Below are 14,042 nucleotides of genomic sequence, written 5' to 3' on the forward strand. Positions count from 1 at the left end.
TCTTTATCACTTAATTTAAGTAATAATGAGTTCAATTCAGTTCAATTCAGCATCCAGTTTCAGCATATTCAGTAATTTATCATTATTTATTATATTATAACTATTTATATATAATTTATTATAATTATTATTATTATTTATCATTATTTATTATATTATTATTTATAGTTTATCATTATCTATAAATTAGATAAAAGTCAAGAAATGATAGTTTATTAAAGTATATATGGTTTAATAAAAAAAATAAAACTAACGTATGCATCCATATTTAAAAATTAGGAATTACATCCATATTATGAATTATTTCTCAAATTTATCCAATTTATCAATGTTAGGGATAAAATTCCACCATTTTAGACGTTAGAGGTAAAATTACTTTTGACCCAAAATGTTATTTTTGCACTTTAACCCTCAATTAAAATAAAAAGTTAAGAGTTTGTATTCATATGAAGATTTGTATTTAATTTCATAGGCTTTAAATTATATATAAATTTGTGTTTGTATGTAATTTGTATTTTTAATTTAAATTAGACTTATTTTTATTTAATGTCATAGGCTTTTATCGAGCCAAGATTTTATCATCCCGAGCTTTTATTTGATATTCAATTTAGTTTTATCTTTAATAATATATTTATTTATTATTGATATTATTAAATTTATTAGAACCATTATTATTATTATAAGTTCATTAATATCCAATATTATCATGAAAATTATTTTAAAATCTAATATCATCATTATTGTTAAGTTCGGTTAAGTTCGGTAGCATTCAGTTAAGTTCAGTATTCAGTAGTATTTAGTTAAATTCAGTTCAGTTCAGTTTTTTTCAGCGATAAAGAATAGAGCCTAACAACATTTCTTTACAACTTTGCATGATTTGAAATTATCTACTTTTTTTTACAGCATTTAGAATTATCTATTCTTACTTAAAATGGGGTGGTATGTTTTCTATATTCTTACACATATAATATAAGGAGTTAAAATATTGCTGCTAAAATGAAGCGTCCATGTATTGATAAAGTTAAATTATTCAAAATAAAATAGAAAAAATAATAAATTATTATACTTATACATCTAAATTGTTAAAACATTAGCGCAAGATGCGCAGGTTCAAAGCTAGTATATTAAATATTTTTATAGTATGATCTAATTAAAATTTTATAAGTAATTATGATTTTCATATAAAAAAGTAACATAATCTATGCATTTTGGGGCTTGCCTTGGTGTTCATGGTATTAGGATAGAACTCATATTCATCCCCTCTCACAATTCAAACTTTACTTTGAATCTTCGTTTTGGGATCCCCATAGCTTTCACTTATTTATTTATGGCTTAATACCAATGTTATCAGAACCGGACCGGACATCAAACCGGATTGGTAACTGGGTTATGGGTCACTTAGTCGGACCGGATGGCTCGGATTGGTCGAACCGGATGACGTAATAAATAAATAAATAATATTTATATATATTAAATATATATAACTAATTTAAAATTATTTTTATACATTATATATATCCAAAACAAATTATAAACAACATTTGGTTTGTTATTTTTTTTTTTAAACGTATTCTATGTCATGAGATCTTTTTAAAAATATATGACAAATAAATTAAGTTCAGAATATATGAGTCTTAAATATATGAGTCTTAAATATATGACAAATAAATTAAGTTCAGAATAAATTGAAATATATCAACGTATTCTATGTCATGAGATCTTTTTAAAAATATATATATCCAAAACAAATTATAAACAACATTTGGTTTGTTATTTTTTTTTTAAACGTATTCTATATCATGAGATCTTTTTAAAAATATATGACAAATAAATTAAGTTCAAAATATATGAGTCTTAAATATATGAGTCTTAAAATATATGAGTCTTAAATATATGACAAATAAATTAAGTTCAGAATAAATTGAAATATATCAACGTATTCTATGTCATGAGATCTTTTTAAAAATATATTATAAACTCAAAACGGACAAGTGATGAATGAGATATTGATGCTTAAAGTGAACGACTTAAAATGGTTTGGAAGATGATAAAAGGAAATTAAACATTCACATCCCACATAGGAAAGAAAGGAGAAACTTCACTAGTTTATAAGTAAATGGTGTTTACAAGCCTTTAACTAATTACTACAGAAAATGCTCTCTCACGCGCAGGGGGGAGTGTGTGTGCAATCGATTAACTGTTGGGTTAGGGGCCAAAAAACTTGATTGGTCCTTTTAACTTTCAAAGTATTCTAATAGCCCCCTCAACTTACATAAAATATAAAGTTAGCCCCTTAAACTTGCAAAAAATGCAATCAATTGATCACTAGGTTACACACAAAAAAGTAAGTTAAATGCAGAAGAATTATAGCACACGTCTTAAAAAAAAAGTAAAATGACCAAGATCAGAATATGCGATTCTAATATTAGAGAAGACAAGTTTTGTAGTTGAGCAAGTAACAACTTCATTTTTAATCTATTTTTGAATTGTGTAATAACATAAAATGCATGGAATCCATCTTCCACATTTAACTTACTTTTTTTTAACCGAATGATCAATTGATTACATTTACGCAATTTCAGAGAGCTAACTAAACATTTTATGCAAGTTGAATGGACTATTGGGACACTTTAAAAGTTTAAAGACCAATCAAGCTGGAACAAATGATATATTAAGCCTTTATTTATTTAAGCTCATTCTTTTTATCACACTGGGTCTCTGACAAACAATTTTGTCACATGTCAGACATGTTCATGGGTCAGGTCTAATGTCATGTTTTCTTATTCAAACCTATCCAATGGACACGGGCCTAGTGAACAAGTCTACGATTGTGTTCCACATTTCTCAAAAACATGTACGCAGCATTTGAAATTGACTTAACATTTCGTATATTGTAATGGTTCGGAATCAATTGGTGTTGGATAATTCAAGAGGTGACATGTTAACATCACCGCATTAGTGGTGGTCTATAGAAATTCATATTCATCAAGTTGATCCCATCAAGTTGCATATATATTCAGAGCACTCTAGAATTTCACCTAAAATGCATTATAGACGGAGAGGTTTGACATGGATTGAAAAAACAAAAATGACAGGCGGCATAAATGGAATGTTATCACAGAAGTGCAGAAATTTGAAGATGAAGGTTTAGTTATCTGAATGAACTTTAGCCATTGCCTCTTAATTTTGAAGCCCACTTCACTTGAGTTAGTGCAATGTTCTTTGCCCTGCGGGGAAAGATGGATAGGAGCTTTGAGAAACCACGTCACAGCAAGACAAGTCGTGAGCTGAGCAGTTTACTATTACGATAGGTGTTGAGTGGAAGTGCAATTATGCATTCTAACAAACTGGTAGACATGAATCTTGTTCGTACATGACTCGATATCAATTCGATTAGGTGCTCGACACTTATTTATTGTTCAACTCTTTAACAACACGAAAAAACCAAAAGTTTTACCCTCCCTCTCTATCCAAATGGACGGAAGGGCATATGGCTTTGGTATCCACTCCCGTCAAGAATTGGGGTCTCAGAAAATCACTAGCCAATATACCTTTTTCTCATGCTTTTCTTCAGTTACAATATGGCTTTTGACAAAACCAATATAACGATTAGTAAAACCGAGGTAGAAACAAGGTAATACTGTGAAAAAATTAAAATCAATTCAATCCAATTCTACATCTAATCTCCAAGATCTGTGCTTGCCCTAATCACGAATAGTAAAATCATATTTGTTTTACATCCCATATCTATCAAAGTACACACAATGACCTAAATTGCTGAACTCTATTTCACATCCTACAAATAATTAAACTTTATAGTGTCAAAATTTCCCAGCAAAAACGTAATCTGATAATCGAATTCATTGGATTCAATCGAGCGAAAGAACAAAAGCCTATGATAAGACATGAAATTTGCACCTCATTCATCATTTGTCTACCTCCATTGCTTGGGCAGCTTTAGCTTTAGTTAATGCAGACAATTTAGTCTTGACCTTCTTTTTCCCCATTGAAAAACCACTTGCACCCTTCTTCTTCTTTATCTTGCTACCATTATCAACCTATAACAAACATGTACACAGAAGGCATAAGACTTTTGCTTCAAGGGATAAGTACCAAAATTGTGGTTTCGTACATTTGTATTGACATCTGGTAGTTTAAAAGTTTGCAAATAGAGATCTAAGATTTCATATATCATTTTGCACTGAAATCATCCAAAATTCAAAGTATTTAGAATAAAACTCCAGTGGTTTTGTTATCCCATTTGGACCCCCTCTAACATACAAAAACATTTTCTATGGAAATTGAAGTCATATATGTTAAGAGGGATACAAATGGGATAACAAAACCACTGGAGTTTGGTTCTAAATACTTGCAAATTTGTTCAATCTTTGAAAATGGATGAGCCCTAATACCTGTGTTTGCAAGCTTTAAACACTGTTAAACCATGAGAATGTCTTTACAATTGCGCGAAACCCTAAAAATTACAATTTAGGTAACCAATTACTGCTGTTGGTAATCAAGTTCCACAATCCACAACTTAGATTCCACAAAATTAGAAATCACAATTTCCCTTTCTTAGGCAATTTAAGCAAGCAGAAACAAAATTGAAAACAACAGAAGCAATTTAAGGGGAAAGAGACTAACCTTCATCTTGTTCTTCTTATTTTCGAGCTTCTTCTCTCTGTTTGCTTTCTGTTCCTTCTCTCCTGTAATGAAGAAAACAACAAAAACGGCAGCTCTGAATCAAAGAGGTATAAACAGACGCGATGAAGACAAACAAAATTCATAAACGCTAAACTATAAAGAGAGAGATGGAATTGAAAAAGTAATTACTCTGAAGTTCAAAGTCATGCTGTCTCTTTCGACGACCTAAATCGTTCTTCTTCGACATGCCGATCGAAACTGTCTTCAATAGTTAACTCTGTTTCTTTTCGTTTCCGGGGAGACTCAAACCCTAGCCCAAGACAACTTAATCGGATTGGTGCATAACTTTTGTATTTCAGTACTTACCCCTATTTTATAAAGTTAACATATTACTGACCCCATATTTGTGTATATTTTCATTTTTCCACTATACAATAGACTTGGTGGGTAGCTGACCGGCCTACCAAGCCCGCATATTTGGATCAAATACATGAATATCATAATAATTAAGTACAAAATTATAATTAAGTCATATCACCAAACTTAATTATTAGAATATCATTATTTTTTATATATTATGATTTTATACCATAATTTAAAAATTCTACACTCTAATTTATAAATCATAAACCCTAAAAAATATATTCTAGACTTCTAATTTATAAATTTTAATTCTTATTAAAAGTATTGATTTTACTAGTTTAACATAATCCAAAATTATAACTTGACATAATTGTAAATAGTTTTTAAAAGATGAATTTTTGTGTAATTTTCCTATATTTGTATGACCCGGCCCGTCACAAATTCGATCAAGGCTCGCGTCGAGCTCGAAAATATCTTGGTTTGTTTGTTTTCGAAAAATATTATATTAACAAATACTGAGTTTGGAAATTCCTTTTATTGAAAAATAAAATATTTTTTAATATTTAACTATAACATCAAAAAGATATAAAAAATTAATAAATTAATAGATGACTATTACTTTAAAGAAAGATAAGAAGTAATGAAATATGATTCTAGAAATTTAAAAAAAAAAACAATTGTTTTACCATTTTTTAAAAAAGTGAAATATTTTTCTTACTTTTTTATGTTTTCTTTTTCAAGCAAACAAACACCGAAAAATTAGAAAAATATGTTCCTACATAATATTTTCTGGTAATATAAACCTGACATATTTGACATTTTATTATTTTGTTAATTCTTTTTTGTTTATATAAAACTAGTTTTTGATCCGTGCGATGCACGAATTCATCTTAATATATAAAATTTAACAAAAATATAATTTAATAATTACAATTAATGATATAAAGGTGCTATATAAATTAAATATTATTATTTTATTTTTACATTTAATTTAAATAATCTTTTTATAAATAAATATAATAATATAATTAAAATTAATATATTATACTATTATATATTATATTTTTTATCAGTAAAAAATAATGAAGTGACACCTCACTACAAGAAAACAGATTTTTTTGTGGAGAAAATTTGCCCCACAGAATATTAAAATTTCGCCACTAAAGACATTTTGTGGTGAAAAAAATCGCCACATGATCGCCACTGTTAGACCTACGTTAAAGGTAATTTTGGCGAAAAATTTGTTCCATCGTTGCTGTTTTATATTATATATAGATAAATATGCAGAGAATTAGAGAGATTTTAGAGATTAATTTAAATTATGTAGAACTTTTAGATATAGATATGCAGAGAATTAGAGAGATTTAGGGATAAATTTAAATTATGTAGAACTCTTAGATATAGTACGGATAAAATAATATTTTTATAAATGAATATAATAATATAACTAAAGTTAATATATTATATTTTATATTATATTTTTTATCAGTAAAAAGGAGGAAGTGACACCTCAGCTCCATCATTAGTGTTTTATATTATATATAGATAGATATGCAGAGAATTAGAGAGATTTCAGGAATTAATTTAGATTATGTAGAACTTTTTTAGATATAGATATGCAGAGAATTAGAGAGATTTTATGGATTAATTTAAATTCTGTAGAACTCTTAGATATAGTATATAAATTAAATATTATTATTTTATTTTCACATTTAATTTAAATAATCTTTTTATAGATAAATATAATAATATAATTAAAATTAATATATTATATGATTCGGAATATCACAAAGCCCAAATAGGGCCCTAAGGTCCAATAAGCTAGGCTCATGAAGCCACCTCAGCTCACTATAAATACCCCTAACATGGGAAGGTAAAGGGGACTCGGAGAATAACTACCAAATCGGGTACTCTCTAAGCTCCTCGATTATCTTGCTTTAGTAATCTTCTCGAGCATCTAACTGTCTTGATCGTCGGAGTGTTCATAGGGACCGCTCCCCGCGCAGAGATGAGAACCAGGGACCGCGAGGATCCTCGAAAGCAACCCGAATCACTGTAGGACATTCCCTAATTATTTGGTGCGGTGAGCGTGGACTACAAGTGATTTTCGAAGTATTCAGCAAAATGCAGACGGCAACTGAGCTCACACCGACCGGAGTGCCAAACACCGCAGCTACCAGTTCCATGACTAGCGAAGCGCGTCCTATCCTGTCCGCCCCGATTTCTCCTAGAAACCTGGCTCCACTGATGGAGGAAGTGGATCCCGAGGAGGAAGGAGCATACAACACCGCGCAACTCCTCAGCGCCATACGAGGTTTTCAGACGACTCAGGCCATTCACACGGTGGCTCAGATGAAGGTCATGGAGCAGCAACAAAGCCTGCAGGAGGAGAACGCTAAAATCTGGCAATACCTCAAGGAGGCCGCAACACCACAACAGACAGGCGTGGTGGCGGGCAGATCAGCAGCCCCGGGCCACTCCCCGGCAGGCAGCATGACTCCGTCGCGGCTCCACTAGGAGCAGGATGCGCGACATCTAGGGGACCAGCAACCATCGGCGACGAGGATCTTCTGGAGCAAAAAATCCAGCGATTTCTAGACAAGAGGGCGCTGGGGGGAGTAATGGGGGGGAAGCATCACCTCGAGCAAAACTCCGCTAGTGCAGAGAATCATCGAAACAAGGTTCCCTCGTGACTGGAAAGCCCCACGACTATCCCAGTACTCGGGAACTGAAGACCCGAATGATCACGTGGCTTCTTTTATGAGCACCATCAACCTCTACTCCAAGGACGAGGACATCATGTGCAAGGTTTTCCCCACCATACTTTCCGCGAGTGCGCAGGAATTTTATCGAGGTTTGGCTCCCGAGTCCATCGATTCCTTCGACCTATTAAAAGACCTTTTTCTCTCTAGATTCGTCGCGGCAGCAAAGGTAAGGAAGATCAGCTCGGACCTCAATGGGCTCAAACAGCGGACGACCGAGCCACTACGAAATTTCCTCTCCAGGTTCCACCACATGGCCTCTCAAGTCAAAGGCCTCAATCTGGAAGTGGCCCACGACGCCCTCGCGAAAGGCACCTCGTGCGAGCCCCTTAAACAAAAGTGCTTCAGAAAGATGCCCCGATCCTTCGAGGAGCTCATGACCATGGCATAGACCTTCGTCCGGTACGATGACTGTGATCGACCTGCAAGGTACGAAGAATCGGAAAAAGACAAGGCCAGAGGAGACTTACAGAGAGAAGAAAAAAGCAGGCTGATCGGGGAGGCCCGAGATGGAGGACGGGCCCGCAGGGAGGCCCCCTTACCTTTTCCTGCGAGTGTAGAGCCGATGAACTCCGAACGCAGGGGAGATCGGTCCCGAGGAAAGGAGGTACACTATGTTACTCAGAATCTGGCTCGGCGATACACACACTTGACCCCGCCGGCAGACAAAGGGAAGACCCGTATCGAGAAAGAATACTGCAAATACCACAAATCTTTCGGACACTCCACGGAGAACTGTTATCAACTGCAAAAGGAAGTTGAACGAATCACACAACAAGGTGCCCCGTCAAGACCCATTAGACAAAGAGAGCAAAGCCCGAAGCAACGCGACTTTGGCCGAGCGGAGGAACCTAAGAGACCGAGGTTCCACGGGGAAATTCATGTCATAAGAGAGGGGACACCGGCGCTCTGCCCCCATCCGGAGACCTCCCGGAAAAGAAAAATAGCTGATCAGACCCTGACACTACAACCACCACTCCGAACCAACCACGCGGAGGCCCTCGTGGTCACTATCAACATCGCCAGCTTTAAGGTGCACCGGGTGCTGGTAGACACAGGAAGCTCGGTAAATCTGCTTACCTGGACAGCGCTGCGCGCTATGAAAAATACCCACACGGCCCTCCGTGTGGGAACCTTTCCCTTGGTTGGATTGTCAGAAATAGAGGTCCCTGTACGAGAAATTATCTCTCTCCCGATGATCCTCGGCGAGGGCGGTGAGGAGACAGAAAACACCACTGAATGGGTAGTGGTGGACATCCCCTTAGCCTACAATGCCATCGTCGGAAGACCTCTGCTGGCTAGCCTCAAAGCGATGATTGACATCTCCGACCTACGCATGACCTTACCGCATCGAAGCGGCAAAATCACCATCCATGGAGACCGCATCTTGGCCAAAAAGCTGCAATGGGAGGCAACTCAACCTCGGACGGCACTCTATCTTGAGGACGGCCTAATGGATATGAGGGGGTATAATCCCACGCCAATTGAGCCAGTCGAAGACTGCCCGGTCGGGGAGAGCAAGACACTGAAGATCGGGACCAAGCTACAGCCTCAGCTGGCCGATGAAATAAAGGCCATTCTCACTGAACATTCAGACGTATTCGCTTGGTGCACCGAGGATATCACGGGCGTTTCATCTAAGCAGGCAACTCACAAGTTGAACATCGATCCTTCTGTCGAGCCTCTAAAGCAGAAGAAGCGGGTGCAAGCGAAGGACAAGCAGGCAACCGTCAAAGCAGAAATCGAGAAGCTCTTAGCTGTAAAATTTATTCGCGAGGTTCACTATCCGGATTGGCTTTCTAATGTTGTACTTGTAAAGAAGGCCAGTGGAAAGTACCGCATGTGTGTAGACTTTACCGATATTAATAAAGCATACCCCAAAGATTCTTACCCGCTGCCTAACATAGATCAGCTTCTCGACCAGACAGCAGGTCGTAAAATCTTATCCCAGTTTGACGCCATAGCCGGCTTTCAGCAAATACCTCTAGACCCAGCCGATGCTGAAAAGACCTCCTTCATAACGCATGAAGGCACATATTGCTACAACATCATGCCTTTCGGCTTGAAGAATGCAGGGGCCATATATCAGCGGCTGGTAGATAAGATGTTTTCTCACCTCATCGGTAAGTCGGTACAAGTATACATCGACGACATGGTCATCCTGAGAGCTGATGAAAGCGATCATCCGCGTGAATTGGCAGAGGTGCTTAAAATTTTTAGGGTTTACAACCTCAAACTCAACCCGGAGAAATGTTTCTTTGGAATTCATAGTGGCAAGTTCCTTGGCTGCGTGGTCTCGAAAAAGGGTGTTGAAACACCTTTCCACATGATTTTGATTTGACAAAATTATTTAAGTTAATCCATGATTAAGGGACAATTAAATTTAAGTGCTTTGATTTAATTGTACTAATATGTTTGTTCAATGTTGAGCATAAATATAAATCAAAATAGAAATAAAAAGTAAGACAGGACGAAGTCAGCATGAGAACACAGCACAAGCTGAGTGAAGTGCAACTCAGCGTAATAGAAGACAAGTCATCTTCTGAACAGAAGCTTAAAGATCAAGCTAATCAATGAAGCTGAGTGAAACGCAACTCAATATCAAAAGTAGATAAGTCTTCTTGGAAACTATATCTTGCAGAACGAAGCTGACCATGAAAGCTGAGTAAAAGAGAACTCAGTATCTGAATTGGCAATAATCAAAGACAACGGCTGTCAAAGTCAAGCTGAGTAATCCTTAGAACAGCGCGAATGATCCGTTTGCTAAAAGACAAGATCCGACAACTGTCTGCACCAATAATAGAAACCTTGGAATTACGCAAAATCCAATTTCGAGATGCATGGGTCAACTGTTCTTTTTCTAAAAGACGAACTGGCACAAAAAGACGAAACCTACAGGAAGAAGACAAACCTGACGACTGTGGAATTCAGACGACAGGATTGGCCTGCAAATCTGAAGCTGACCAGAACATGTCGCTGGAAAGAGTCGTTTGAATCCAATGGATAATTCCAGATTCAAATCATTTGGCTTCAGACTTCAACTATAAAAGGACAAGTACACTTCTTGGATCCTTTGCCGATTGCCAAGAGAACAAAAAGCATACATACAAAGCACACCAAAACAAGAGAAAGATCTTACACCAAACTTCTATTTCTGTGTAAAAGCTAGAGTGATTTTTGTAATCGTCTAAAGTGTTCTTTGTCTGAAAAAGAACAATTTTGTATCAGTCGTAATATTGAGAGAGTGTGTTGAGTAGTCGGTGTTAAGTACTCAGTGGTAGAGAAATCTAGGTGTTCGGTTATAGCACTTAGTAGGAGTTGAGTAGACGAATAGAGGACGGTACTCTTGCATATTCAACTGCCTTGTAAACAGTTTGCGCTCTACCTTTAAAGAGCTCAGTATTGGATTTAAAAAGCCCGGAGGGATTCTGGGGACTGGACGTAGGCGGAGAGGCCGAACCAGGATAAGTCGTGCTGAGTAATTTCTAACTCTCTTTCAATATATATCTGCATGTGTTGCTTGCTATATTTACTCAGTATATAAATTGTTTAAGCTGACACTGAGTAAATCAGAGTGCTGAGTTGGAAGCTGACCACAAAAGTGTCATCTCCTAACTCACGAGTAAAACAGTTCTAGTCAGTATCTGACTAAAGCTGTCTTACGCCTCACTCGGTCGCGCTGACCAAAGCTGAGTTGTGAAACTCAAAAAATTGAATTAAGTCAGCGTAATTAAAGAGAAAAAGTTACATTAGTTCCTAACCCCCCCTGGAACTAATCACACGGGACCAACAAGTGGTATCAGAGCTATAAAGCTCACTACTCAAAGATATAACTATCTTGAGCTGATCCCGATAAATGGCTGAGAACAGCACTCGTTTCCTTCCAGGGAACCAAACAACACAGATACTCCCTGAGGGATTATCAATTAGTCGGCCTCCCCTATTCTTCGGTTCAAACTATACATTCTGGAAGAATATGATGAAGAACTTTATTCAAGCCACAAATATGAGTGCATGGCTTGCAATAGTTCAAGGCCCATATGCGCCTTATAAAACTGTTAACAATGAGAAAGTTGTTAAGAGTGAAACTGAGTGGTCAGAAGATGACCTTAAAAAATTACAAAATAACGCTTCGGCTATCAATATGCTTCACTGTGCTCTAGATGCTGCAGAGTACAATAAGATTTCAAGTTGTGAGTCAGCACAGGAGATATGGAAGAAGCTAGAGGTGACCTATGAAGGCATGAGCAAGGTCAAGGAATCTAAAGTAAACCAGCACATGAGACTCTACGAGCTGTTCGAGATGAACGAAAACGAAGACATCTCGGAGATGAACTCAAGGTTCACCAATATTATAAATGAACTCAAGAGGCTCGGAAAGAACTTCACCGAAGAGGAACAGGTGAAGAAAATATTGAGAAGTCTTCCCAAAAGCTGGCAAGCTAAGAAGACAGCGGTGGAAGAAGCTCAGGACTTGACCACATATAAATATGACGAGCTGATTGGATCTCTGCTGACTCATGAGATCTCCATGAAAAATTTTGAAGCAAAAGAAAAGTCAGAAGACAAGAAGCAAAAATCTCTTGTCATGAAAGCTGACTCGACCGAAGCTGACTCTTCAGATGATGAGGAGATGGCCATGTTTACAAGAAAAATGAAGAAGCTGTTCAGAAAGAATGTCAGGAACAACAAAAGGCCATACAAAAGAAGCGACAGGTACAAAGCTGAGTCCAGTGACAACAGATACAAAAAGGACAGCTCTAAGCCCATCACATGCTTTGAGTGCCATCAAACTGGGCACATTAAGTCAAGCTGCCCTAATCTAAAGAAAGAAGAGAAGGGAAGCAAGAAGGCAATGGTGGCCACATGGAGTGACAGCGATGACTCAACATCATCAGAAGCTGAAGCCACTGAGTCGGCAAACATCTGTTTCATGGCCGATGATGCTGCCAACCACACTCGATCTGAGCAAGCTGACCTTTCAGAGGAATCAGAACAAGAGGAACACCCCAATGAGGTAACATCCTTACACTTGTTTAGAAATGAAATGATTAACTCCTTGAGTGATCTATATACACTGACTAAAAAGTGTAATAAGAAAATAAAAGCACTCAGCAGGCGTTGTGACGAGATTGAAGAGGTCAAACTTAGTGACCTTCGATATCTTCTCCAAGACAACTCAACTTTGCATGACAACATAGAAATTATGCACAAGTTTATCTCGGAAGTGCAATCAGATTCAAAGAAACTGAGAAAGGACGTCACAACCCTACAGAACCAAATAAAAGGTTCAACTAAAAAATCCCATGCTGAGTACTCAGGTACTGGTCATCGTAGACAGTCCACTCAGTGTGACTGTTGTGGGAAAAGAGGTCACACAATAGATGTGTGCTGGTATAATCGGCGGATTGTCCAATGTGACTTCTGCGGAAAGAAAGGCTATACTACTAAGGTATGTTGGCATGCTCAGCACAATGGTGCTGACCAAAAACAAAGTCACCCTAAAAGGGTAACTCATTGTGACTTCTGTGGTAAACAAGGCCACACCACAAAAGTATGTCGTCACAAATTAAAACATGACTTTGCACCTGTCTATGCTAACAAATGAGGACCCAAAAAGAATTGGGTACCTAAAGATGAATGATTCAAAATGCAGGTGAGCCTGAGGTGCGTGGAGAAGTCAAAGCTTTGGTATATTGACAGCGCATGCTCAAGGCATATGACTGGTGATGAAACTCAGTTCATCACACTTGAGCTTAAACGAGGAGGTAACGTAAGCTTTGGAGACAATAAGAAGGGTAAGATAGTAGGGTCAGGTACTATCGGAGGTAACCCCACTATTGAGTCAGTCTCCTTAGTTAAGGGTCTCAAATATAACCTATTGAGCGTAGCTCAGCTGTGTGACAGCAGTAGGCAGGTTATATTTGATGCTACTCAGTGTCGAATACTCGAGGGAAAAACAAACAAATTGATTTTAACTGCCCCTCGTGTTGACAACGTATATATGTTGAGTTTAGAAAAACAATGTTAAAAAAATATATGCTTAGTATCTAAAGAGGATAACTCATGGCTATGTCATAGGAGACTTGGTCATGTAAGCATGGACCTCCTTGCCAAATCAGCTAGAAAGCAATTAGTTGAGGGATTGCCCAAATTGAAATTTGAAAAAGATCAATTATGTAATGCTTGTCAGCAAGGTAAACAAACGAAAAAGTCTTTTCAAAGTAAAAACATTGTCTCAACCAAGAGACCATTGGAATTACTACATTTGGA

The 14,042-nt window shown here is 36.9% G+C and overlaps 1 protein-coding gene across 1 annotated transcript; it reads right to left on the reverse strand.

The window, feature by feature from the left end:
• Positions 1-3,638: 3,638 nt before the first annotated feature.
• On the reverse strand, positions 3,639-5,003 carry LOC136220271 (uncharacterized). Its single transcript, XM_066008074.1, has 3 exons — positions 4,834-5,003; positions 4,645-4,706; positions 3,639-4,058 (listed from the first exon to the last, which is right to left on the reverse strand). Exons 1-3 carry the CDS (start codon positions 4,889-4,891, stop codon positions 3,927-3,929), a joined length of 252 nt encoding a protein of 83 aa, XP_065864146.1. The 5' UTR covers positions 4,892-5,003; the 3' UTR covers positions 3,639-3,926.
• Between the last annotated feature and the right edge of the window lie 9,039 nt (positions 5,004-14,042).

Source organism: Euphorbia lathyris, chromosome 2 (genome assembly GCF_963576675.1).
Source record: "Euphorbia lathyris chromosome 2, ddEupLath1.1, whole genome shotgun sequence".
Classification (NCBI taxonomy): domain Eukaryota; kingdom Viridiplantae; phylum Streptophyta; class Magnoliopsida; order Malpighiales; family Euphorbiaceae; genus Euphorbia; species Euphorbia lathyris.

Excerpts from the sequence above, each read along its gene's own strand:
- LOC136220271 (XM_066008074.1), bottom strand. The coding sequence starts at position 4,891 with ATGTCGAAGAAGAACGATTTAGGTCGTCGAAAGAGACAGCATGACTTT. Across the intron at positions 4,707-4,833 it reads GCATGACTTTGAACTTCAGA|GAGAGAAGGAACAGAAAGCA; the intron begins GTAATTACTTTT and ends TCTTCATTACAG. Across the intron at positions 4,059-4,644 it reads ATAAGAAGAACAAGATGAAG|GTTGATAATGGTAGCAAGAT; the intron begins GTTAGTCTCTTT and ends TGTTTGTTATAG.